Source organism: Oncorhynchus keta, chromosome 4 (genome assembly GCF_023373465.1).
Source record: "Oncorhynchus keta strain PuntledgeMale-10-30-2019 chromosome 4, Oket_V2, whole genome shotgun sequence".
NCBI classification, from domain to species: domain Eukaryota; kingdom Metazoa; phylum Chordata; class Actinopteri; order Salmoniformes; family Salmonidae; genus Oncorhynchus; species Oncorhynchus keta.
The window spans coordinates 51,724,282-51,749,257 of record NC_068424.1 but is presented as its reverse complement, the minus strand read 5'-3'; the positions used below and the strand labels follow the sequence as shown (position 1 = coordinate 51,749,257).

Here is a 24,976-nt window from a genome sequence, read left to right as displayed (position 1 = left end):
GTCACTTCACGAGAGTGGCTCGCGCTACGCCAAAATCACAGCTGTCAATCACTTATCCGCATCAGCATCCGAATGGAGCGCTAGCTGGCGAGCTTATTTATATTATTTGTGTCTATTTAAGGTGTAACACTTTTCTTCACTTGAAACATGGATATGTTTGTTTCAAATGTGAAATGTGAGTTTATAGCAACTTTTTCTGACATAAAATGTTAACTGCTAACGTAGTTAGCTAGCCAGCTGACTAACCTTCCAGTGTGCTTTAGTTTACGCTTCAGAAAATGTAGCAAAGTTTAAATATATTGCTAAGTTACCGGTATATTGGTTACATTCCTCATTTGAAATTCGTAAAAGTTTCCTTGAAATGTATTGGCATTATATGAGACGTCGAAGGTGTGTGGCGACCTACGAACGCAATGCCAACCCGTTACGTCACTCAACAGGCAACTAACTGTATGTACTTTTTTTCATGGTGGTTTTTGGGATTAAATATAGTTATGTTTTATTAAAGGTCTCACAGAGCGCTTGCTGCAGAAACAACTGGCTAATACAGATGAGGTTATTGAGAAGCTCTTTTGTGAAGACTTCCCAAGAGTAACACCACTGGATCCTCAGGTTGGCTGCCAAATTTAGAGCAGTATTTTTCTTCTCTAATGAAACCATTGTGTTTTAGTCAATGCATAATTTAGTGTTTTAGTCAATACATAAATTAGTCTACAGAGAAATAGCTAGTTTGCTAATTGTCACTTCAAATTAACATATTCTCTAGCTTGAAGAAAGTGCCATTCAGCTGTGGAATTGGGCAGTCACCAAACGTGTGGGAACAGCCATAAATGAGCACCAGAAAGCAAAAGGTAGCCTAATAGTTTTTTTGCTGTGAAATACCTGATCTATGCCATTATCGTCATTACTGACTTTCTCCTGTGATGCATTCCTCCCGGTCTGTCTGTGGTGTCAGTGCGTCATGTTGCATGCAGGCTGCTGTACTCCTGTGAGCCTGAGAATCCAGCAGAGGGCGCTGTGCGCAAACAGATCCTGGTCAGTGAAATGGCTCATGAAATAAACCACTGCACTGTAAGGCCTACCTCTGTCTTACTGTAATTAATTCATTACGAAAATTAACATTTTCTTTAGATGGCCAGCAAGACAGGAAGAACTTGGCTAGACTGTAAAAAGCCCCAGCTAGCTGATAACTTCCTGAGCCTTGCTGTCAAAGTAAGCTTGAATATGTTAAACTATGCCCTATGACTGTACATAATCTAAGACAGTTGGTCAACTTTTAGAACTTCTGTCATAACACTGAATTCAAATGTTCATAATATTATTTGTCCAGAGCTTGGAGACACTGTACAGCCGACTAACATCCCGAGGCCATGGAGGGGCAGACATCAACACATCGAAAGGAGATGTGGAGAAGGACCTGCTTCGAGTTCTGTCTTACCAAGCTGAGTCGGTGAGCTAGAGATGGTTTCACCATCTAACACATACAACAATGTTAGGCTAATTTGTACTTGTGAATTTGGCAACTGAAAGTGACATTTTCACACATGAAGAAAATAGTTTTTTGTTCACATATAGCTTTACCTCACTGATGTACTGGTAACTTATGACAGTTTTTATTCCGATGCAGGCACTTGCTCAAGAGAATCACCAAGAGGCTGTGGCCTGCATGCAGCGCTGTAAAGAAATGCTACTGCGGCTCCCCAAAGAGGTAGGATACAAAAAGGAAACTAAACTCTGATATTACTTTGATAAAGCACTGTTTTTAACTCTCCCAATCTTGGGCAGGTATATTCAGCTACTTTCCCCCCCCAAAGACAGGCTATCTCTCTCTCATGTGCTATAACTTCGGAGTGGATTCCTACAATATGAAAAAGTATGAGGAGAGTTCATTCTGGTTGAGGTAAATAGCATTGATTTAGCTTGACAAAAGATACTATATAACTGACATAAAGGAAGCATTACAGAAGCTCATCATCTGAAATATGTTACTTATTTTTATTACGGTGTATGATAAAGTGCAGTATATGAATATCTACACTGTTGTCTTTTCCAGCCAGAGTTATGACATAGGGAAGATGAATATAAAATACTCCCCTGGCGCTGAAGTACAAGTAAGGGAGTAGTGCAGTTTATACATACCATAGTCTCTTCAGGTTTTTCACTAGTACTTCCTGGTTATTAGAAATGCCAAAAGCTCCAATGTTTTGATTTGTTTTTAATTACAGTAGAGTAAATTGCTGAACGCTCTTATTTAGGCCAAGGTTCTGAGGCTCCTTGCCACTGTCTATCTAAAGTGGGACTGTCAGCAGTTTCAGGAGAAGGCACTCAATGCTGTGAACTTAGCCAATAAGGTAACCTCCCCCCATCACTCTTGTTGATACTTTCTAATATTAAGCAAGATTATTTGGTTTTCAATTAAAACTCAGCAATTTGACAGGAAAGTGTGCATCCCTCTGGGCTCTACCTGAAGATCAGAATTCTACTGAGATGTGGGGCTCAGGATGACCACGTAAGAGCTGGTGAGTAGGACATTACCCTGTTTCTCTCTCTTTCTGCTTTTTTGAATGGCTTGAGTGGGAGTTTTAAGGACTCCCAAGTCCTCCGTTTACAGTACTGTATAATGCATTACCATTTAATCTTGCTGTCTCCATTCAGGAGTGACAGAGCTGCTGGAGTCAGAGGTTCCTCTGGAAGTGTGTCTAAGCACAGTGAAACTACTCATGGCTGAAGACAGGTAGACACACTGATCATCTTAACAAATTTCAAATCAGTTATCCATTTGTACCATTGTATTCATTCCAGACATTTTTAGATAAAGTAATAATGTCAATATTTTAAAATGTAAATATTTTCATGTTTCCATTGAAATACAACATTGTATTGATATATTGCATTGATATGCGCTGTGTGTTCTGTTGATATGTGTTCCCAGAGAGACATTGGCCTTTGACTACCTGAAGAGGGTGTGCCAGCACTTTGAGTCGTCCCCTGAACTGGGCAGTGCCCTGGTCCTGCACATTGAGCTGCTGCTGCAGAGAGGCAAGGAGCTTCTGGGAAAACAGAAAATAGAGGACATCATCACAGGTACTACAGTGGTGGTGGTGGACATCATCACAGGTACTACAGTGGTGGTGGTGGTGGACATCATCACAGGTACTACAGTGGTGGTGGTGGTGGACATCATCACAGGTACTACAGTGGTGGTGGTGGTGGACATCACAGGTACTACAGTGGTGGTGGACATCATCACAGGTACTACAGTGGTGGTGGTGGTGGACATCACAGGTACTACAGTGGTGGTGGTGGTGGACATCATCATAGGTACTACAGTGGTGGTGGTGGTGGACATCATCACAGGTACTACAGTGGTGGTGGTGGTGGACATCACAGGTACTACAGTGGTGGTGGTGGTGGACATCATCACAGGTACTACAGTGGTGGTGGTGGTGGACATCATCACAGGTACTACAGTGGTGGTGGACATCACAGGTACTACAGTGGTGGTGGTGGTGGACATCATCAGGTACTACAGTGGTGGTGGTGGTGGACATCATCACAGGTACTACAGTGGTGGTGGTGGTGGACATCACAGGTACTACAGTGGTGGTGGTGGTGGACATCATCATAGGTACTATAGTGGTGGTGGTGGTGGACATCATCACAGGTACTACAGTGGTGGTGGTGGTGGACATCATCACAGGTACTACAGTGGTGGTGGTGGTGGACATCACAGGTACTACAGTGGTGGTGGTGGTGGACATCATCACAGGTACTACAGTGGTGGTGGTGGTGGACATCACAGGTACTACAGTGGTGGTGGTGGTGGACATCATCACAGGCACACAGTGGTGGTGGTGGTGGTGGACATCATCACAGGTACTACAGTGGTGGTGGTGGTGGTGGACATCACAGGTACTACAGTGGTGGTGGACATCACAGGTACTACAGTGGTGGTGGACATCACAGGTACTACAGTGGTGGTGGACATCATCACAGGTACTACAGTGGTGGTGGTGGTGGACATCATCACAGTGGTGGTGGTGGACATCACAGGTACTACAGTGGTGGTGGTGGTGGACATCACAGGTACTACAGTGGTGGTGGACATCACAGGTATCAGTGGTGGTCACAGTGGTGGTGGTGGACATCACACTACAGTGGTGGTGGTGGTGGACATCATCACAGGTACTACAGTGGTGGTGGTGGACATCACAGGTACTACAGTGGTACGGTGGTGGTGGACATCACAGGTACACAGTGGCGGTGGTGGTGGACATCACAGGTACAGTGGTGGTGGTGGTGGACATCATCATAGGTACTACAGTGGTGGTGGTGGTGGACATCACAGTCACAGGTACTACAGTGGTGGTGGTGGTGGACATCAGGTACTACAGTGGTGGTGGTGGTGGACATCACAGGTACTACAGTGGTGGTGGTGGTGGACATCATCACAGGTACTACAGTGGTGGTGGTGGACATCATCACAGGTACTACAGTGGTGGTGGTGGACATCACAGGTACTACAGTGGTGGTGGACATCATCACAGGTACTACAGTGGTGGTGGTGGTGGACATCATCACAGGTACTACAGTGGTGGTGGTGGTGGACATCATCACAGGTACTACAGTGGTGGTGGTGGTGGACATCATCACAGGCACTACAGTGGTGGTGGTGGTGGACATCATCACAGGTACTACAGTGGTGGTGGTGGACATCATCACAGGTACTACAGTGGTGGTGGTGGTGGACATCACAGGTACTACAGTGGTGGTGGACATCACAGGTACTACAGTGGTGGTGGACATCACAGGTACTACAGTGGTGGTGGACATCATCACAGGTACTACAGTGGTGGTGGTGGTGGACATCACAGGTACTATAGTGGTGGTGGACATCATCACAGGTACTATAGTGGTGGTGGACATCATCACAGGTACTACAGTGGTGGTGGACATCATCACAGGTACTACAGTGGTGGTGGTGGACATCACAGGTACTACAGTGGTGGTGGTGGTGGACATCACAGGTACTACAGTGGTGGTGGACATCACAGGTACTACGGTGGTGGTGGACATCACAGGTACTACAGTGGTGGTGGACATCATCACAGGTACTACAGTGGTGGTGGACATCATCACAGGTACTACAGTGGTGGTGGACATCATCACAGGTACTACGGTGGTGGGGATGATGGTGGTGGTGTTGATGCAGTGAAATGAAAATGCAGTTGAAAGATTTCTGATATTTCCTCTATCAGGCCACTACACTGGTAAACAGCTGTCTCCTCAGACTCTCACCTGTTTACATCTCCTGCTCTGGGACAAAGCCTCCAAGAACTTTGAGGTACAGTAGAACTTTTTATAAAAAATAAAAAATTCACCTTTATTTAATTAACCAGGTAGGCCAGTTGAGAACACGTTCTCATTTACAACTGCGACCTGGCCAAGATAAAGCAAAGCAGTGCGACACAAACAACAACACAGAGTTAGACATGGAATAAACAACTGTACAGTCAATAAAAATAAAAATATATATACAGTGTGTGCAAATGAGGTAAGGCAATAAATAGGCCATAGTGTCGAAGTAATTACAATATAGCAATTAAACACTGGAGTGATAGATTTGCAGAAGATGAATGAGCAAGTAAAGATACTGGGGTGCAAAGGAGCAAAAAATAAATAAATAACAATATGGAGATGAGGTAGTTGGATGGGCTATTTACAGATGGGCTATGTACAGATGCAGTGATCTGTGAGCTGCTCTGACAGCTGATGCTTAAAGTTAGTGAGGGAGATACGAGTCTCCAGCTTCAGTGATTTTTGCAGTTCGTTCCAGTCAATGGCAGCAGAGAACTGGAAGGAAAGGCGGCCAAAGGATAAATAGGCTATGGGGGTGACCAGTGTAATATACCTGCTGGAGCACATGCAACGGGTGGGTGCTGCTATGGTGACCAGTGAGCTGAAATACGGCGGCGCTTTCCCAACAGACTTATAGATGACCTGGAGCCAGTGGATTTGGCGACAAATATGAAGCGAGGGCCAGCCAACGAGAGCATACGGGTCGCAGTGGTGGGTAGTATATGGGGCTTTGGTGACAAAACGTATGGCACTGTGATAGACTGCATCCAATTAGCTGAGAATAGTGTTGGAGGCTATTTTATAAATGACATCGCCGAAGTCAAGGATTGGTAGGATAGTCAGTTTTACGAGGGTATGTTTGGCAGCATGAGTGAAGGATGCATTGTTGCGAAATAGGAAGCCTAATCAAGATTTGATTTTGGATTGGAGATGCTTAATGTGAGTCTGGAAGGAGAGTTTACAGTCTAACCAGACTCCTAGGTATTTGTAATTGTCCACAAATTCTAAGTCAGAACCATCCAGAGTAGTGATGCTGGACGGGCGGGCAGGTGCGGGCAGCGATCGGTTGAAGAGCATGCATTTAGTTTTACTTTCATTTTAGAGCAATTGGAGGCCAAGGAAGGAGAGTTGTAATGGCATTGAAGCTTGTCTTAGTTAACACAGTGTCCAAAGAAGCGCCAGAAGTATACAGAATGGTGTCGTCTGCGTAGAGGTGGATCAGAGAATCGCCAGCAGCAAGAGCGACATCATTGATGTATACAGAGAAAAGAGTCGGCACTAGAATTGAACCCTGTGGTACCCCCATAGAGACTGCCAGAGGTCCGGACAACAGGCCCTCCGATTTGACACACTGAACTCTGTCTGAGAAGTAGTTGGTGAACCAGGCGAGGCAGTCGTTTGAGAAACCAAGGCTGTTGAGTCTGCCAATAAGAATGTGGTGATTGAGAGAGTCGAAAGCCTTGGCCAGGTTATTGAATACGGCAGCACAGTATTGTCTTTTATCGATGGCGGTTATGACATCGTTTAGGACCTTGAGCGTGGCTGAGGTGCACTCATGACCAAATCAAAATCAAATCAAATCAAATTTATTTATATAGCCCTTCGTACATCAGCTGATATCTCAAAGTGCTGTACAGAAACCCAGCCTAAAACTCCAAACAGCAAACAATGCAGGTGTAAAAGCACGGTGGCTAGGAAAAACTCCCTAGAAAGGCCAAAACCTAGGAAGAAACCTCGAGAGGAACCGGGCTATGTGGGGTGGCCAGTCCTCTTCTGGCTGTGCCGGGTAGAGATTATAACAGAACATGACCAAGATGTTCAAATGTTCATAAATGACCAGCATGGTCGAATAATAATAAGGCAGAACAGTTGAAACTGGAGCAGCAGCACAGTCAGGTGGACTGGGGACAGCAAGGAGCCATCATGTCAGGTAGTCCTGGGGCACGGTCCTAGGGCTCAGGTCCTCCGAGAGAGAGAAAGAAAGAGAGAATTAGAGAGAGCATATGTGGGGTGGCCAGTCCTCTTCTGGCTGTGCCGGGTGGAGATTATAACAGAACGTGGCCAAGATGTTCAAATGTTCATAAATGACCAGCATGGTTGAATAATAGTAAGGCAGAACAGTTGAAACTGGAGCAGCAGCATGGCCAGGTGGACTGGGGACAGCAAGGAGTCATCATGTCAGGTAGTCCTGGGACATGGTCCTAGGGCCCAGGCCAGTTGAAACTGGAGCACCAGCATGGCCAGGTGGACTGGGGACAGCAAGGAGTCATCATGTCAGGTAGTCCTGGGGCATGGTCCTAAGGCTCAGGTCCTCCGAGAGAGAGAAGGAGAGAATTAGAGAACGCACACTTAGATTCACACAGGACACCGAATAGGACAGGAGAAGTACTCCAGATATAACAAACTGACCCTAGCCCCCCGACACATAAACTACTGCAGCATAAATACTGGAGGCTGAGACAGGAGGGGTCAGGAGACACTGTGGCCCCATCCGAGGACACCCCCGGACAGGGCCAAACAGGAAGGATATAACCCCACCCACTTTGCCAAAGCACAGCCCCCACACCACTAGAGGGATATCTTCAAGCAAACCAACTTACCATCCTGAGACAAGGCCGAGTATAGCCCACAAAGATCTCCGCCACGGTACAACCCAAGGGGGGGGGGGGGCTGTGCCAACCCAGACAGGCCGACCACAACAGTGAATCAACCCACCCAGGTGACGCACCCCCCCCCAGGGACGGCACGAGAGAGCCACAGCAAGCCAGTGACTCAGCCCCCGTAACAGGGTTAGAGGCAGAGAATCCCAGTGGAAAGAGGGGAACCGGCCAGGCAGAGACAGCAAGGGCGGTTCGTTGCTCCAGAGCCTTTCCGTTCACCTTCCCAGTCCTGGGCCAGACTACATTCAATCATATGACCCACTGAAGAGATGAGTCTTCAGTAAAGACTTAAAGGTTGAGACCGAGTTTGCGTCTCTGACATGGGTAGGCAGACCGTTCCATAAAAATGGAGCTCTATAGGAGAAAGCCCTGCCTCCAGCTGTTTGCTTAGAAATTCTAGGGACAATTAGGAGGCCTGCGTCTTGTGACCGTAGCGTACGTGTAGGTATGTACGGCAGGACCAAATCAGAGAGGTAGGTAGGAGCAAGCCCATGTAATGCTTTGTAGGTTAGCAGTAAAACCTTGAAATCAGCCCTTGCTTTGACAGGAAGCCAGTGTAGAGAGGCTAGCACTGGAGTAATATGATCAAATTTTTTGGTTCTAGTCAGGATTCTAGCAGCCGTATTTAGCACTAACTGAAGTTTATTTAGTGCTTTATCCGGGTAGCCGGAAAATAGAGCATTGCAGTAGTCTAACCTAGAAGTGACAAAAGCATGGATTAATTTTTCTGCATCATTTTTGGACAGAAAGTTTCTGATTTTTGCAATGTTACGTAGATGGAAAAAAGCTGTCCTCGAAATGGTCTTGATATGTTCTTCAAAAGAGAGATCAGGGTCCAGAGTAACGCCGAGGTCCTTCACAGTTTTATTTGAGACGACTGTACAACCATTAAGATTAATTGTCAGATTCAACAGAAGATCTCTTTGTTTCTTGGGACCTAGAACAAGCATCTCTGTTTTGTCCGAGTTTAATAGTAGAAAGTTTGCAGCCATCCACTTCCTTATGTCTGAAACACATGCTTCTAGCGAGGGCAATTTTGGGGCTTCACCATGTTTCATTGAAATGTACAGCTGTGTGTCATCCGCATAGCAGTGAAAGTTTACATTATGTTTTCGAATAACATCCCCAAGAGGTAAAATATATAGTGAAAACAATAGTGGTCCTAAAACAGAACCTTGAGGAACACCGAAATTTACAGTTGATTTGTCAGAGGACAAACCATTCACAGAGACAAACTGATATCTTTCCGACAGATAAGGCCAGAACATGTCCGTGTAGACCAATTTGGGTTTCCAATCTCCAAAAGAATGTGGTGATCGATGGTATCAAAAGCAGCACTAAGGTCTAGGAGCACGAGGACAGATGCAGAGCCTCGGTCCGATGCCATTAAAATGTAATTTACCACCTTCACAAGTGCCGTCTCAGTGCTATGATGGGGTCTAAAACCAGACTGAAGCATTTCGTATACATTGTTTGTCTTCAGGAAGGCAGTGAGTTGCTGCGCAACAGCCTTCTCTAAAATCTTTGAGAGGAATGGAAGATTCGATATAGGCCGATAGTTTTTTATATTTTCTGGGTCATGACCAGTTCGGAAACCAGATTGCATAGGGGAGAAGGTACGGTGGGATTCAAAATGGTCGGTGATCTGTTTGTTAACTTGGCTTTCAAAGACCTTAGAAAGGCAGGGTAGAATAGATATAGGTAACTGTTTTTGTCTAGAGTGTCTGCTGAAAATAAGTACATTGCTCTGTCATAGTGAAGTCTGTATGTGTTGGGATGTGAGTTATTTTCCTGTTCCAGACTAAGAACTTCTCAGAGGCTCTGCAGTGGTATAACTACTCCTTGAGTTTCTACAAGGCTGGCCAGATGGAGCCCAACCTGGCCAAGCTTCAGAGGAACAGAGCTTCCTGCTTACTGCAACTGCAGCAGCTGGACAAGGTGACTCAATAGTGTGACAACAGACTTCACACAGCATTTTGTAATTATTACTGTATAGTAATCTTTGTGTGTACCTTGTGCATTCCTGTGTGTGTGTGTGTGTGTGTGTGTGTGTGTGTGTGTGTGTGTGTGTGTGTGTGTGTGTGTGTGTGTGTGTGTGTGTGTCAGGCCAAAGAAGCAATAAAGGAGGCAGAGAGATGTGATCCAAACAGCATCTTCACTCAGTTCAGTGTTTACAAGATTGCTGTCCTGGAGAACAATGTGGAGAAAGGTAACAGCATATTACATGAGTGTGGTGAGTTTTAGGATGGACTACATGTATTCAGGCCTTCTGTGCCTCTCAGCCTGAAGCCCTGTTTCTGTCAGCTGCAGAGGCAGTGAAGGCCATCGCGGCTCTGGCCCAAGGTCCTTTGACCAGTGAGGACAGACTGCTAGTGGCTGAGAATGCTGCCTCCAACCTCCTCAGTCTTGCTGCTCAGATCGCTCTGGAGGTGGGTCCCCATTACTGACATACCTCTAGGAAAGATAATGAGTATGATGACAATTCGAGAGCTTGGGACTAGAAGGTTCTATCCGCATTTTTCTGACAACATGTAGTTATTGACATAGCCCTGTTCTTTTCAGTGTTCTCTAGCCATATAGTAAATACCCCCATTCATGTTTTAAAGAAAAAAATATAAAAGTTGCTGACATCATTCAAACCATTGAGGGTTTGGAACTTTAAAGCCAATTACCTCAGAATCATCTATTTGCAGACAGTCCCAAGCTCTTGGAATTGTTGAAGGAGAAAATACCCATCATCCTCATTGTCATCCTTTGTTTCCTTTCCTTCCAGAATGAGCAACAAGACACAGCCATGAAGGCTCTGGAGAGTTTGTGTGAACACTCAAAAGATGAAGCTCAGGTTCTCACTGCTCTCAGGTCAGTTACTAACGCACACAAACAACATCAGTGAACTCTTGTCCAGCGAGATCAGTAACACTATGTGAATGGTCATCTGTAACACATACAGTATTCACCCCCTTGGCATTTTTCCTATTTAGTTGCCTTACAACCTGGAATTAAAATATATTTTTTGGGAGGTTTATATCATTTGATTTACACAACATGCCTACCACTTTGAAGATGCAAAATATGTTTTTGTGAAACATACAAGAAATAACACACAAAAAACAGAACCTGAACGTGCTAACTATTCACCCCCCCCAAAGTCAATACTTTATAGAGCCACCTTTTGCAGGAATTACAGCTGCAAGTCTCTTGGGGTATGCCTCTATAAGTTTGGCACATCTAGCCACTGGAATTTTTGCCCATTCATCAAGGCAAAACTGCTGCAGCTTCTTCAAGTTGGATGGTATACAGCAATCTTTAAGTCATACCACAGAATCTCAATTGGATTGAGGTCTGGGCTTTGACTAGGCAAGACATTTAAATGTTTCCCCTTAAACCACTCAAGTGTTGCTTTAGCAGTATGCTTAGGGTCATTGTCCTGCTGGAAGGTGAACCTCCGTCCCAGTCTCAAATCTTTGGAAGACTGAATGTCACGTTCGTCATAAGGATCGGACCAAGGCGCAGCGTGGTATGCCTACATTCTCTTTTTCATGAATGAACAAAAACAACTAAATCAACAAACAAAACGTGACGCTATACAAACTAGTGCTGACAGGCAACTAAACATAAACAAGATCCCACAATTAACAATGGGGAAAATGGCTACTTAAATATGATCCCCAATCAGAGACAACGATAAACAGCTGTCTCTGATTGGGAACCATATCAGGCCAACATGGACATACAAAATCCCTAGATGACAAAAACCCTAGACATACAACAACTAGAGTACCCACCCTAGTCACAGCCTGACCTAACCAAAATATATAGAAAAACAGAGAATCTAAGGTCAGGGCGTGACACTGAAACAAGTTTCCCTCAAGAATTTCCCTGTATTTAGCACCATCCATCATTCCTTCAAATTTGACCAGTTTCCCAGTCGCTGCTGATGAAAAACATCCCCACAGCATGGTGTTCTCGGGGTGACGAGAGGTGTTGAGTTTGCGCCAGATATAGTGTTTTCCTTGATGGCCCAAAGCTCAATTTTAGTCTCATCTGACCAGAGTACCTTCTTCCATATGTTTGGGGAGTCTCCCACATGCCTTTTGGCATACACCAAATGTGTTTGCCTATTTTTTTCTTTAAGCAATGGCTTTTTTCTGGCCACTCTTCCATAAAGTCCAGCTCTGTGCAATGTATGGCTTAAAGTGGTCCTATGCACAGATACTCTAATCTCCACTGTGGAGCTTTGCAGCTCATTCAGGGTTATCTTTGGTCTCTTTGTTGCCTCTCTGATTAATGCCCTCCTTGCTGGGCCGTGAGTTTTGGTGGGAGGCCTCGTCTTGGCAGGTATGTTGTGGTGCCATATTCTTTCCATTGTTTAATAATGTATTTAATTGTGCTCCGTGGGATGTTCAAAGTTTCTGATATTTTTTTATAACCCAACCCTGATTTGTACTTCTCCACCACTTTGTCCCTGACCTGTCTGGAGAGCTCCTTTCAGAACAGGTGTGTATATATACTGAGATCATGTGACAACTCACGAGACACTTAGATTGCACACAGGTGGACTTTATTTAACTAATTATGTGACTTCTGAAGGTAATTGGTTGCACTAGATCTTATTTAGGGGCTTCATAGCAAAGGGGGGAATACATATGCACGCACAACTTTTCCGTTTTTCATTTTTAAATGTTTTTGTTAAGCAAGTTATGTCTTTCATTTCACTTCACCAATTTGGACTATTTTGTGTATGTCCATTCAAATCAAATTTATTTATATAGCCCTTCTTACATCAGCTGATATCTCAAAGTGCTGTACAGAAACCCAGCCTAAAACCCCAAACAGCAAGCAATGCAGGTGTAGAAGCACTGTGGCTAGGACAAACTCCCTAGAAAGGCCAAACCTAGGAAGAAACCTAGAGGAACCAGGCTATGAGGGGTGGCCAGTCCTCTTCTGGCTGTGTCGGGTGGAGATTATAACAGAACATGACCATTACAACAAAATAGGAAAAATGCCAAGGGGGATGAATACTTTTGCAAGATGACCTTATCATAAACATGACATAACATACAATGACAGTTGATTATGACAATTTGTGTCACATCATCAGCTTCCACCATAAATATGTTAGAATGCATGACGCAGTGAAACATGGGGCTGTTTAAGCTTTCAATGAGGTTTAACTGTGTCTCCATGATCTACTGACCTATATCTTTTAATTTCTCCTGTGAAATGTGCGCCTCTCAGTACAGTGTTAGTAGGTGAAAGGAACTAGGTCCCGAGTCCTCATGGTCTTTGTCTATTACAGGTGTTTGGTTCGACTAGTGCTCTCAACAATAGAAAAGGCCAGTGGGGAGATAGGGTGAGTTTGATGAGATATCATGAAACATGATCATCATACAATAGTGTTAAAATGGTCCATTTCATTTTAGTAATTTAGCCAACGCTCTTATCCAGAGCGACTTACAGGAGCAATTAGGGTTAAATGCCTTGCTCAAGGGCACATCGATATACTTTTTTCACCAATCCGGCTTGGGGATTCGAACCAGCGACCTTTTAGTTACTGGCCCAACGCTCTTAACCGTTAGAATACCTGCTGCCCATTTCTACAGCGTTTCAGTTGTGGTTTACTGTTTCTGCTTGTTAACATTTCCTCTATATATAGACATGCGAATCTGGATATTCTGCTGTCATATCTAAAAATGGGTGAGTAAAATATACAACAATCATACTTACAGCAACATCTTTCTCCCCTCAATATATGAGTACTCTGAGGTAATGCATTAGCAGTGTTTCCCCTATGCGCACCGGCGCTGCTAAATCATCCCCCGTCTCCCCCCAAAAAATTCTTATGTAGAATTGGCTGGTGATGTCATTGAGATCGAGATAAAATTAAACTGTCCTCGATTTACAGATGAGTTCCAAAGGAAGAGAACACAATTTAATTTTCATACAAAAAAGTCACCAGAAGTGACCTTCTCACAGTCGTTCAACATACCCCCCCCCCAGGAAGACGCCCCCACTACCTCTGCCACCTCTGCTTAAAAAAATCCTCAGCTTTAGTGTCGATTCTATTTTTCTCTGCTGTGCGCTGCTGCTTGGTTTTCACCCAGCCAGTGTTTGTTGTTTACTGTCACCATCACAGCACTGCAGAAAGTGTCACAGCTCAGCCCAGGGCCTAGCATGGCTGTAGAGCAGCGCACAGAGGACGCCAACTGGTTCAGGAAGATTGGTACTTACATACTATCTGGAGATACACTGTTATTTATCTCGCTCTTGTACAATTATCGGAATTATCTTGGTATTTTACGAATTACAGTAGCACTGTGTAAGCAGCATAGTGCGCTGTGCATTTTGTCTAATTTTATTTATGTGTGCCCGCATGTGTCTTAGCTTGGAACTCTGCGCTGCAGTGTGAGAGCAGCCCTGACAGGATGAGGGATTTCTTTCTGTTCTCTTACCAGGCAAGTCCTCTTATTAGCATCACCGGGAGAATTGATCTGTATCTGTGCAGGTGTAGATCAATACAACCCACAGGGAATTAGTGTTGCCAAAGATAAAGAAACGTGGAGCCCTGCAGCTTCCGCATAAAACAACTTGGTCAGTCGTTATGCCCTTACACCCCTAAAACACGCAGACACAGACCGTCATGCAGGCACCCTCCGTTTAATGCGTTCTCTCTGTGTTGTGGTCCTTTATCTTTAATGGTACTCTTAATATACACTGCTCAAAAAAATAAAGGGAACACTAAAATAACACATCCTAGATCTGAATGAATGAAATATTCTTATTAAATACTTTTTTCTTTACATAGTTGAATGTGCTGACAACAAAATCACACAAAAATTATCAATGAAAATCAAATTTATCAACCCATGAAGGTCTGGATTTGGAGTCACACTCAAAAGTAAAGTGGAAAACCACACTACAGGCTGATCCAACTTTGATGGAATGTCCTTAAAACAAGTCAAAATGAGGCTCAGTAGTGTGTGTGGCCTCCACGTGCCTGTATGACCTCCCTACAACGCCTGGGCATGCTCCTGATGAGGTGGCGGATGGTCTCCTGAGGGATCTCCTCCCAGACCTGGACTAAAGCATCCGCCAACTCCTGGACAGTCTGTGGTGCAACGTGACGTTGGTGGATGGAGCGAGACATGATGTCCCAGATGTGCTCAATTGGATTCAGGTCTGGGGAACGGGCGGGCCTCTCCTTCCTCTGGCAGGAACTGCTGACACACTCCAGCCACATGAGGTCTAGCATTGTCTTGCATTAGGAGGAACCCAGGGCCAACCGCACCAGCATATGGTCTCACAAGGGGTCTGAGGATCTCATCTCGGTACCTAATGGGAGTCAGGCTACCTCTGGCGAGCACATGGAGGGCTGTGCGCCCCCCCCAAAGAAATGCCACCCCACACCATGACTGACCCACCGCCAAACCGGTCATGCTGGAGGATGTTGCAGGCAGCAGAATGTTCTCCACAGCGTCTCCAGACTGTCACATGTGCTCAGTGTGAACCTGCTTTCATCTGTGAAGAGCACAGGGCGCCAGTGGCGAATTTGCCAATCTTGGTGTTCTCTGGCAAATGCCAAACGTCCTGCACGTTGTTGGGCTGTAAGCACAACCCCCACCTGTGGACGTCGGGCCCTCATACCACCCCCATGGAGTCTGTTTCTGACTGTTTGAGCAGACACATGCACATTTGTGGTCTGCTGGAGGTCATTTTGCAGGGCTCTGGCAGTGCTCCTCCTGCTCCTCCTTGCACAAAGGCGGAGGTAGCGGTCCTGCTGCTGGGTTGTTGCCCTCCTACGGCCTCCTCCACGTCTCCTGATGTACTGGCCTGTCTCCTGGTAGCGCCTCCATGCTCTGGACACTACGCTGACAGACACAGCAAACCTTCTTGCCACAGTTCACATTGATGTACCATCCTGGATGAGCTGCACTACTTGAGCCACTTGTGTGGGTTGTAGACTTCGTCTCATGCTACCACTAGAGTGAAATCACCGCCAGCATTCAAAAGTGACCAAAACATCAGCCAGGAAGCATAGGAACTGAGAAGTCGTCTGTGGTCCCCACCTGCAGAACCACTCCTTTATTGGGGGGTGTCTTGCTAATTGCCTATAATTTCCACCTGTTGTCTATTCCATTTGCACAACAGCATGTGAAATGTATTGTCAATCAGTGTTGCCTCCTAAGTGGACATTTCGATTTCACAGAAGTGTGATTGACTTGGAGTTACATTGTGTTGTTTAAGTGTTCCCTTTATTTTTTTGAGCAGTGTATATATGTGTGTGTGGTAACCCTAGCTGTCCCAGTTCTGCCCCCCGGACCGGGCCGTGTTGATGGGCCAGAAGACATGCCTGCTGATGGCTGCTGCTGCCTCTCTGGAGCTCTGCAGGAAGTCTCCACACTCTGACCAGGTGTGTACCACCCTCTCTCTCTCTTGCGCTCTCTCTCTCTGTCCTGTCTCTCTCTCTCTTTTTCTCTGCCTGTCTTCCATATTTAGCTCTTTCTCCATCCGCATGGATGGAAATTTACCAAGACCAGCGGAGAGGAGAGGTGACTAACTGTTATCAGTGCTGGCGTAGGTAGTTATTTTATTTTGAATCTTGCCGTTATGGGTAGCGGCCACTAGGTGGCGATGATGGATACTGAATGCCACTGTCCTCATGTTTAGACGGAGCAGCTGACACAAGCCCTGGAGCACATTCAGATCTGCTGGGAGGTCTGGAAGACTCTTAAAGCATCAGGTGTCCCTAATTATCCCTCCTCTTCCATTCCATACTGTGCTCTGCTCAATTCTGCCATGATGTTGGATTACGTTGTGTGAGGAGAATAATCTGACACCCTCTGACACACACAGGGGACAACTCCAAGGACCCAACCAACATTTTGCTGCTGCTGTATGAGTTTGAGGCTCGTGCCAAGCTCAACGACCCCAAGGTGGAGACAGTGCTGGAGTCAGTGCTGGAGCTGGATAATGTTGAGATCAAGGTGTTGGAGACCATGGCAGGTGAAGAGTAAACACCGTAGTTGACCCTCCTTACAGGACTTGTCCTCCTCATCCAGTGTTTTTTGCTCGGCCACACAGTTTTGTATTGAGTATTGTGATGAGTGTGTTTCTTCTGTCCTTAGCCTTGGCCATGGAGCCTCCTGCCCACTTCCCTCTGCTGTGTAAGAAGGCCTTGAGGATCGCTCTGTCTCTGCACAGGAAACAACCACAAGCAGACCTGGCCCACTGCAGGTGTGTGCCCATCTCATTGCTCATCCCATCACAAAACAAGCCTCACAATTTACCATTGGTAACTTGACCGGGTCTTTCAGAGACTGGTATGTGATCCAGTCAGATATTTGTTGTGACAGAATTCCAATGTGTCTGTGTGTAGGTTGCTGTGTGTGATGTCTAACTCCCTCTCTATCTCAATGCTCCCTCTCAGCCAGTGTGTCCACAGCCTGATCCAGCTGTCGCTACCCAGCGGCGTGTCGGATGTGGAGGCCCGTGTGCTGGAGGAGGTATGGGGCTACTATGAAGAGGCCCTGTCCATCATCACAGCCGCAGTGAGTCGGCAGCAATCTCGCGCCACCGACGCAACCCCGCATTGTAATTAACCCCCCTCGTCCCTCCGCCCCCCTCCGCTGCTGCACTGAAAGCATCTCCTGTTTGTTTTTATCAATGGGCTTTCAGCAGCACTTCAATTAGCAGATGCTTCCATTCACCATCCCTTTCCTGCCAATGTGAATGGTAATGTGCTGTACAAGCCATCGCTCTGCTGTTAAACTGGTGAAAAGACGCATCAGAGTATTGAAGCATTACCAAGCTCTATGTGCACAGGCATATTGTCATATGCAGAGTTGCAAATTGAAGCTCTGCCGTGCAGATTTTCCAATACACAACCTTGTAATCGAAACATTAAAACAATGGATGGACAAGTGCCTTAAATGAATATACATCAGTCACATACATTTTAATCTTCCTCATAAGTTAGCGTGGTCCTGTATAAAATCCCGTATTTTCTGACACTCCCAGTGTCATTCCCAGACTGACGATAGACACTGAAAGCCACATTCATAGGCATACCTGGACTCTGAGGTCAGGTGAGTTATCACGGGTGCTCCAAGCCAGGTGGACGGCAGCAGAATGTGTTCGTTGTCTCCTCTGTGCCTCCCCTCCAGCCTGAGGACTTCCCTGAGATGGAGATCCTGTGGCTGCTGACCCGAGCCTGGAACACAGGCATCCTGCTGTATAGCCTGGCCCAGTACCCCGAGGCTGAGAGGTGGTGTGGCCTGGGCATGAGCTTCCTCCGCCACCTGGGCTCCCTGCAGGAGAGCTACCAGACACAGGTACTACTGACTGACTGTGGGAGGGAGCAGCAATGGAGCGTGACAGGGCTGAGTCATCCAGAGTCAAATGAGAGGCCTTAGCCTCGTCTTAAATTAGAAAACTTTGACTGTATATCTGTTACTGGAAAGAAATAGCCATTTGTTTCTTAATTATATTGCTAATAGCCAGTATTGCTTGTCTGTCCACAGATGTCAGGTCTGTACAGTGAGGTCCTGGACAGACTTGACAAAGCCAAGAAGAACCTTATCATGGAGGAGTGATCTTGCTGGTTGAGCTCTGCAGAGCACTTTTAATGTCAGGTGCCTAATATTATCCATGTGGTAGCTGGGATGGTGGTTTACTGTATGAAGTCTCACTGGTTCCTGTGACTGGTCTTCAGTTTAGTCAGCTCCTCCAGGATGTCAGTTGCATCCTGACACCCCTAATATTTCCCTATGGATAGTTTAGATAACCATTTCTAGCTTTTGTAGTTCATGATTTGGTACTTCTCCACATTAATATAAATAATTCTATCCCTCCCCAATATTACATTCATATGAATTTGACATATTATTTAAACAACTACCAATACCAGTGGACTTGATTTGGTGAGAATAAAACACATCGAAATCATAACCGAGTCACATTTTATTTTCAAACAAATAAACTCTTGTCCAGTCCAAACCGAAAACCCCAAACAAAAAAAGTAACAGGACTGCTCCCTCATGACTAGGACAGGGAAGACCATTTGGCCCAGCATCCTGATAGGCTCAAACACCTTCAGTGTGACAGGAAGGAAACTACTGTACAATCAAATAATTCGCAAGCACTTACTGCACAGGTGTGCTGTCAAACAACCCCCCTAGAAAAGCTTGCATCATCGTGTCTCGCACTGGAACAAAGACCCTCATCAATTATACACACACGGGCATTTAGGTTCAATCTTGTTATACCGCAACTTCAATGGAAAGGATGAAAAAAAAATCAAGTTATTTGGGCTTTATTGACAGGATTGCTGACCGAGGGGTATAAATACCAGACATGTTAAACAGTCAGCTGTGTTTCAACTAAAAACAGAGGACCAGGTCTAAATCAGATATTCATCAATGCTCCTCCTGGTTTCTGGAATATATTGTAGGTTGCTGCCTGCATCTTGTCTTCATTCTTTGAATCTATACACCATTTCCCACAAGAAATAACATGTAGACAGGCCCTACTTGAGGGAATTAAATTCCCAATGGACTAAAGTGTTCCAATAGGCAGCTGAAGATTTGTCTATAGAGAAATACCAACATTACGTCACATGTATGGAAAAATTGGAAATTATATCTCGGAATATCTGTTTACTTACCTGTCATTTGTGATCTATAAAAATGTTTTGTCCCAGTTTATTTCACACATGCATGAAGCACAGGTGAGGGGGATCTGCTGGGGGCATATTTACATTTGACAGCTTCCACACCCTTTGAAACAGTCTGTAAGCAGTTTATAAATGGCTCTGTTCCCTTCGGTTATTCCCTGAACTCTGGTTTTGACACAGGTAATGACAGCTGGTTTAGCAGTGGTGCCTGGCAGGTGGGCACACCTGTTCAGAAAATGCCTGCATGTACAGGTGTTCGGGGGGGGGGCAGAGCGCAAGGGCATACAGAAGATGGTCTGGCTCTCAGGCATCTGAGGAAAACCCTTCCCCTCTTGCAAAAACAGTGGAAAATTAAATGTTCACAGGGTAGGGGGCCACAGTATTCTTAAACAAGTCAGACACGTCCCCTCACATGAACAAATAAACACAGTGCCAAGATCTGCAAAGGAAGATTTAGCAGGTTATTTCAATCCTGTTGAATCCATAAAGCCAACTCAGGCAAGGGTTTACCACAGAAGTGGTCTTCACAAAACTTCACAAGATATGCTGATCTATTATGTCTATTGAAGAGTTCAATGCAAATGCCTTTCAAATCTCTCAAACCATTCAGTCAGTTACTCTTTCATTCACATTTAACATCTGTGAACTCTTAAATTTGTCCTTTAAAATATGGTGTTTCAGTCGCAGAGGAAATTATATCGGTACGTTAGATTCTTGAGCTGACTGAGCTCGCCCCAGATATGCCATTGGGTTCATAACACAGTGGCTCAAAACATACCCAGAACAAATTTTAAAAACGTTATAGATACAGAGCATATAGGTTTTAATCAAACCCCTCTTAAGTGTTATTATGGATGGGGGGACAATCCAAAAACCAGTTATATTGACTCTTTAATTGTTAGGACATCCAATACAATTTGTCTTGTTCTACCCGTTTTAAGGCCACCTTCAGGGTGGCATATACAGGACAGTACCATGTGACCAATCAATCAAAAAGAATCATCTTGGAAGGCAGAGAGTGTAATAGGGTGGTCTGCTGCTCAACATGGGTGAGGGAGCTATGGCTGCCCAAATTGGAATCCAATAAATTCTTAAATGACAACAGGAAAAGGATAAAAATACAGGGGGAAGATAGGAATCCACAGAGGTGAGATATGCATTCGGTCTATTGCACTCACAAGTTAGACCTCCTGGAAGTCAGGAGGACAACTCAGAAAATAAAATGTCCTGTTTGTTTTCCTTGTCAATTATTTGTAGCTTCCCTCACAAAGTACAGGTAATAATATAACAATTTGTATTTGATGTAAGGCAGTTTGGTGTTTTGCAGAGAGCCCCGTTACACTTCTCTACCCCCACCCTTTACACAGAGCAGCTAAAAACCACAAGCAAAAAAATCCCACAAAAAAAACAAAGGAATGAAATCTAACAGCCCTCCAAGTAGACAATTCTAGTGAAATGTAAAATGTCGTTTTTAATATGTAGTAAAATCTCAGTAGGATTTGTTCATTTACCTTGTGATTTCATTATATAAATGTAGATTCATAACTCATTTCTTTCATTTGTTCTGCCTCCCAAGAGGTCTTGATCAGCTGCAGCAGCACCAACAACTGGCAGCTGATCAAATAGCAAGCTGGTTTGTGATAGATCACCAGTCTGTAGGCTTCTCCACCAATTTCTTCAGTAATTATAAACAAGAGAGAGAACTCCTCCAACAGTACCATCAGCTGGGCTTGATATTATTCAGTCCTTGTAGAAAAAAAACCTCCTAAGTGGTCTTTGCTTCTCTAGTGTCTTTTTTTTAATGTGATTTGATGAACATTTACAAAGTGTTCCAACTTGTGTGATTAAGTCTCCATTCCCCTGCAACTTCCCCTGAATCCCAAACTCCTTCTCACCTCAGCATCGTCTGTAAAACATTCTGATTTGCAACGGTCAGTCCCATTTCACAAAAGAAGGATTATTTCTCCTTTTCCCTTTTTTTTTGTTTTAAAATGACAAATTCATTCAGAATGGCATTTCCAGTCTTAAATGGATTTGCTGAGAAACTCATGCAGGGGTGTGCACAGTCACAGTAATGGTGATAAGACTTTTCATTTGAGATTAACATAATGATGACACTAAAACTTGATATGAAACATATCGGCAAAAAAGGGAGAGGGAGGAGCTATTTGGGGGATGGGCGGGGTGTCAGGAGGGGTGTGGTGGGCTGCACTGACACAGAGGGGTATAGCTGGGAGCTCAGAGCTTCTCTGAGGAAGGTATCCAGATGTAGGGGCCCGACTGTTCCTCGATGATCATCTTGATTTTGTTGTAAATTTCCTCTAGAGAGTCACCCTGTACAATGGCTGGAGACGGACAGAGAAGTGGATATCATGAGTGCATCGATGCATTAAGATTCCTACTTGCCCTACAATACGCTTCAAGCGTATCTAAAATATGTATAATCTGCGATGAACCTAAAAAAATTAAGTAGTGGACTTACCTGTGAAAAATTCTCCAAACTCTTGTTCCAGTTTAATTGCCTTATCAAAGATTTTATTGGATTGCTCAAATGTCTGTCTCTTATTCATCTCCCTGAAACACAGACATGGTTGATTAGTGTACAGTACAGGAAGTGATTGTTGTATGGAGTTACAGTAAAGAGAATATTTTAACAGTTCATTAGATCCAAGAACAGACACACTTACATAAGAGTTTCAATGGATTTTGGTTTGATGAAAATTGCGATCGAATAAAGTTGTGCTTGTTGCAGTCGCTTTATAGCGTTTCCAGACACGTCCAGGATACAGTGTTTTCCCTTCATGAAGAGGAAGGAGAGAAAGAGCACTTAAGTATCAAAATAACACTCTCTCATACATCCCTTAACAATCAATCAGAAATTAACCTTGTGTATATTGCACATTTATGATGTGTTGTGCTCCCTACCCTCTCAGCCACTGCTCTGACAGACAAGATGCTGGTCCCATAGAGGTTCTCGTTGAACTGGCCTGCCTCAATGAACTTATTATCCTGAATGTCCTTCTCCATCTGCTCCCGTGAGCCCACAAAATGGTAGTCCTGGCCGTCCATCTCGTTCTCCCGCCGCGGACGTGTCGTGTCTGCACAGATCGAGGGACAGATTCAAATGACTGTTAGGGAGATGTCACTAAAACACGGGATATATATTTTCCACTAGTGTTTCTATAAGTGGCTGTGATAATGTGGTGCATGTTGTCGAGTGGTCTACTCACGAGGAACGCAGGAACCAAACTTGTGAGGGAACTCTGAGATCAGGTCATCGTTTACTCTGTCTTTCATTGGGCCCAAGATGATCACAGGCCTTGTGTAATGAACTGCAAACGAGAAGAGAGGGCGCAGGTCAAAACTCATGTCTGCAAACACTGGAATAAGATACGCATTAATGGTATCAAACCCCATCCTAAATGGAGGAGAACATCTAGTATATTGCATACTTACTCTCCTGTCGAATCACTGGCTCGTATGAGAGAATTGTGTCTTCCTGACCCTCTGAATAGCAGAAAGGAAGACAACAGTTTGAGTAAAAATAAATCTTTATTATAATCCCATAACAATGGATTAGTAGATGTGGTTGATAGTAATGGAATGTTTAAAGTACTCTTTTCATAGTCACATTTTCCATAACAGCAGACGAAAGAGACTGTTTTGCTACTAAGTGCCTGATACAATCGCAGTCAAATGCCAGCTCACTACAGCACCGAGGACTAAAATAAAACATTGCTTTGGATACAGGTGTAATGACGTGCCGCATGCTTTTCATTTAGTTGGATTATGTCCAAAATAAAAGCTGCAAAAAAAGTAGAAGGAAAATAAGGTTGCTTACTTGAGCTGCTTTCACTGTCGCTCGTGTTTGACGTCAGGCATTCTGCAAGGAGAGGAACATGTTTATGTTGGGAAAGCTCAAAGCTGGGCAGTAGTAGTAAAGCCACATCAAAATAAATTAGTTTTCATTTTGGTGAGGGAAAAATGTTCACCACCAGTTGCCGAGCATCAAGAAGGAAAAACAAAGTCCCCTGTTGTCCCACTGCATATAACCCGATGAAAAGGAAAACGGACAGAAAGAGGGGAAAAAATGAAAAGAAAACAGTCTTGTTCTGAGCAACAGCGCTTTCTACACAGGGAAGTGGTTGGAGGTTTGCAGCAATAGGAAATTAAGTGTTTCCTTTCACAAAGTCCCAAGTGACCCTCCGGTCCCTTGCCAGTGTTTCTTATCAAGGGCTCTGTATCTGTCACACCAGATACAGTGTCGGGGACAAGCCAAAGAAAACAGTGGCGGTGGGCCTGTTAACAAGCATACATGGGCACTGGGCAGTCAGCTCAGCTTGCGAACATGGAAAAGCAGAATAGGAAAAGCAAACCCTGTCCAGTCAGTGTAGGGAGGGAGATACTTGGTTTCTCCAAGTAATCACTCTCTGACAATGACCTACTAAACTTTTAGAGTAAATTCCCTACAGGGAAGAAGGAAGTCAGACAAGGTGTAACATTTGCTCTCTTATCCTAGGGCAGTGTGTTTGTAAGTGTGTGTGTGTGTATCAGTAAACAAGAGTGTGTGTGTTTGTCGCAGCCAGTGCTAGCCGGGTCTGCATTGAACAGGCGTTTAGCTCGGAACTCAGGGGACAGCAGCTGCAGCGTGACAGTCCAACCACACACTTACTCAAACTCTTTGATCCATAAAAGTCATCGCTTAACCCTGGGAAGTCCTGAGTGTCCCGACAGGTGAGAGCAGAAACAAACAGAAGAGGCAGACAGGAAGAAGAGGTTAGTGAGAGCTGGGACAGGCCGAGAGAGAGCGAAAGAGAAAGGGAGGAGCAGTGTGCTGGCTGCTCGCCTAGAGGCAGTAAGGCAGGCCAAGATGGGGGGGACCAACACGAGGCACTGTGCTCCCTAAACCCTGAGCCCCACTCTACTCCCAGTGAAAGCCAAGGCCTTGAAATTACACACAGCCAATCCCATTAAGAATGAGGTTTTGACCCGTTAGTGTTTTTTAGTGCTGCCGTCCAGCTAATGAAATTCTAGTTCTCTGGGTCAGTAACTGAGGATGAGGATTGACTGGGCAGCAATGAATAGTGGGGGTCTAACAGGGCCTCTAGCAGCAGTACACAGTTACTGTATTAGTGCAGCCAGCCACACACCTGCCCTGGCAGCCAGCAGCACACACCTGGACTCTCCACCAGTGGACAGACAGATGAACAGATACCAGAGAGGCCGACACCTGAACCCCAGGCCTGGGTCTGTGTGGGTCCTCTCTGGCTGTGAGTGAATGACAGTG

The 24,976-nt window shown here is 45.0% G+C and overlaps 2 protein-coding genes across 12 annotated transcripts in view; one reads left to right on the top strand and one right to left on the bottom strand.

The window, feature by feature from the left end:
* Positions 1-19,091, top strand: tex11 (testis expressed 11). 3 transcript variants are annotated; one of them, XM_052509421.1, is made up of 29 exons: positions 1-175; positions 509-612; positions 767-851; positions 956-1,035; positions 1,132-1,212; positions 1,331-1,450; positions 1,628-1,708; positions 1,815-1,900; positions 2,054-2,111; positions 2,256-2,351; positions 2,438-2,519; positions 2,656-2,734; positions 2,933-3,084; positions 5,259-5,344; positions 9,819-9,956; positions 10,125-10,227; positions 10,323-10,447; positions 10,792-10,877; positions 13,318-13,371; positions 13,675-13,715; positions 14,155-14,241; positions 14,403-14,473; positions 16,315-16,428; positions 16,686-16,758; positions 16,872-17,021; positions 17,144-17,252; positions 17,446-17,566; positions 18,182-18,349; positions 18,539-19,091. In XM_052509421.1, exons 1-29 carry the CDS (start codon positions 148-150, stop codon positions 18,608-18,610), a joined length of 2,730 nt encoding a protein of 909 aa, XP_052365381.1. In that variant the 5' UTR covers positions 1-147; the 3' UTR covers positions 18,611-19,091. The 3 variants fall into 3 exon arrangements, 2 of the variants coding, with proteins under 2 accessions (XP_052365381.1, XP_052365383.1); XM_052509423.1 differs by lacking the exons at positions 1,815-1,900; positions 2,054-2,111; XR_008118768.1 differs by lacking the exons at positions 16,686-16,758; positions 18,182-18,349; positions 18,539-19,091.
* Positions 19,092-19,313: 222 nt separating this feature from the next.
* The window catches only part of LOC118377254 (disks large homolog 3-like), a 132,438-nt gene continuing 126,775 nt past the window's right edge, over positions 19,314-24,976 (bottom strand). For 7 of the 9 annotated variants that reach the window (XM_035764121.2, XM_035764102.2, XM_035764130.2 and 4 more), the window contains 7 exons: positions 23,531-23,572; positions 23,146-23,196; positions 22,920-23,021; positions 22,615-22,787; positions 22,377-22,486; positions 22,172-22,263; positions 19,314-22,034 (listed from right to left, as the gene is read on the bottom strand). In XM_035764121.2, coding sequence (XP_035620014.1) covers positions 21,928-22,034; positions 22,172-22,263; positions 22,377-22,486; positions 22,615-22,787; positions 22,920-23,021; positions 23,146-23,196; positions 23,531-23,572 — 677 coding nt within the window. In that variant the 3' untranslated portion in view covers positions 19,314-21,927. Of the gene's footprint in view, positions 22,035-22,171; positions 22,264-22,376; positions 22,487-22,614; positions 22,788-22,919; positions 23,022-23,145; positions 23,197-23,530; positions 23,573-24,361; positions 24,408-24,976 lie in introns of all 9 variants that reach the window. The other 2 variants (XM_035764135.2, XM_035764144.2) reach the window with 1 other exon arrangement.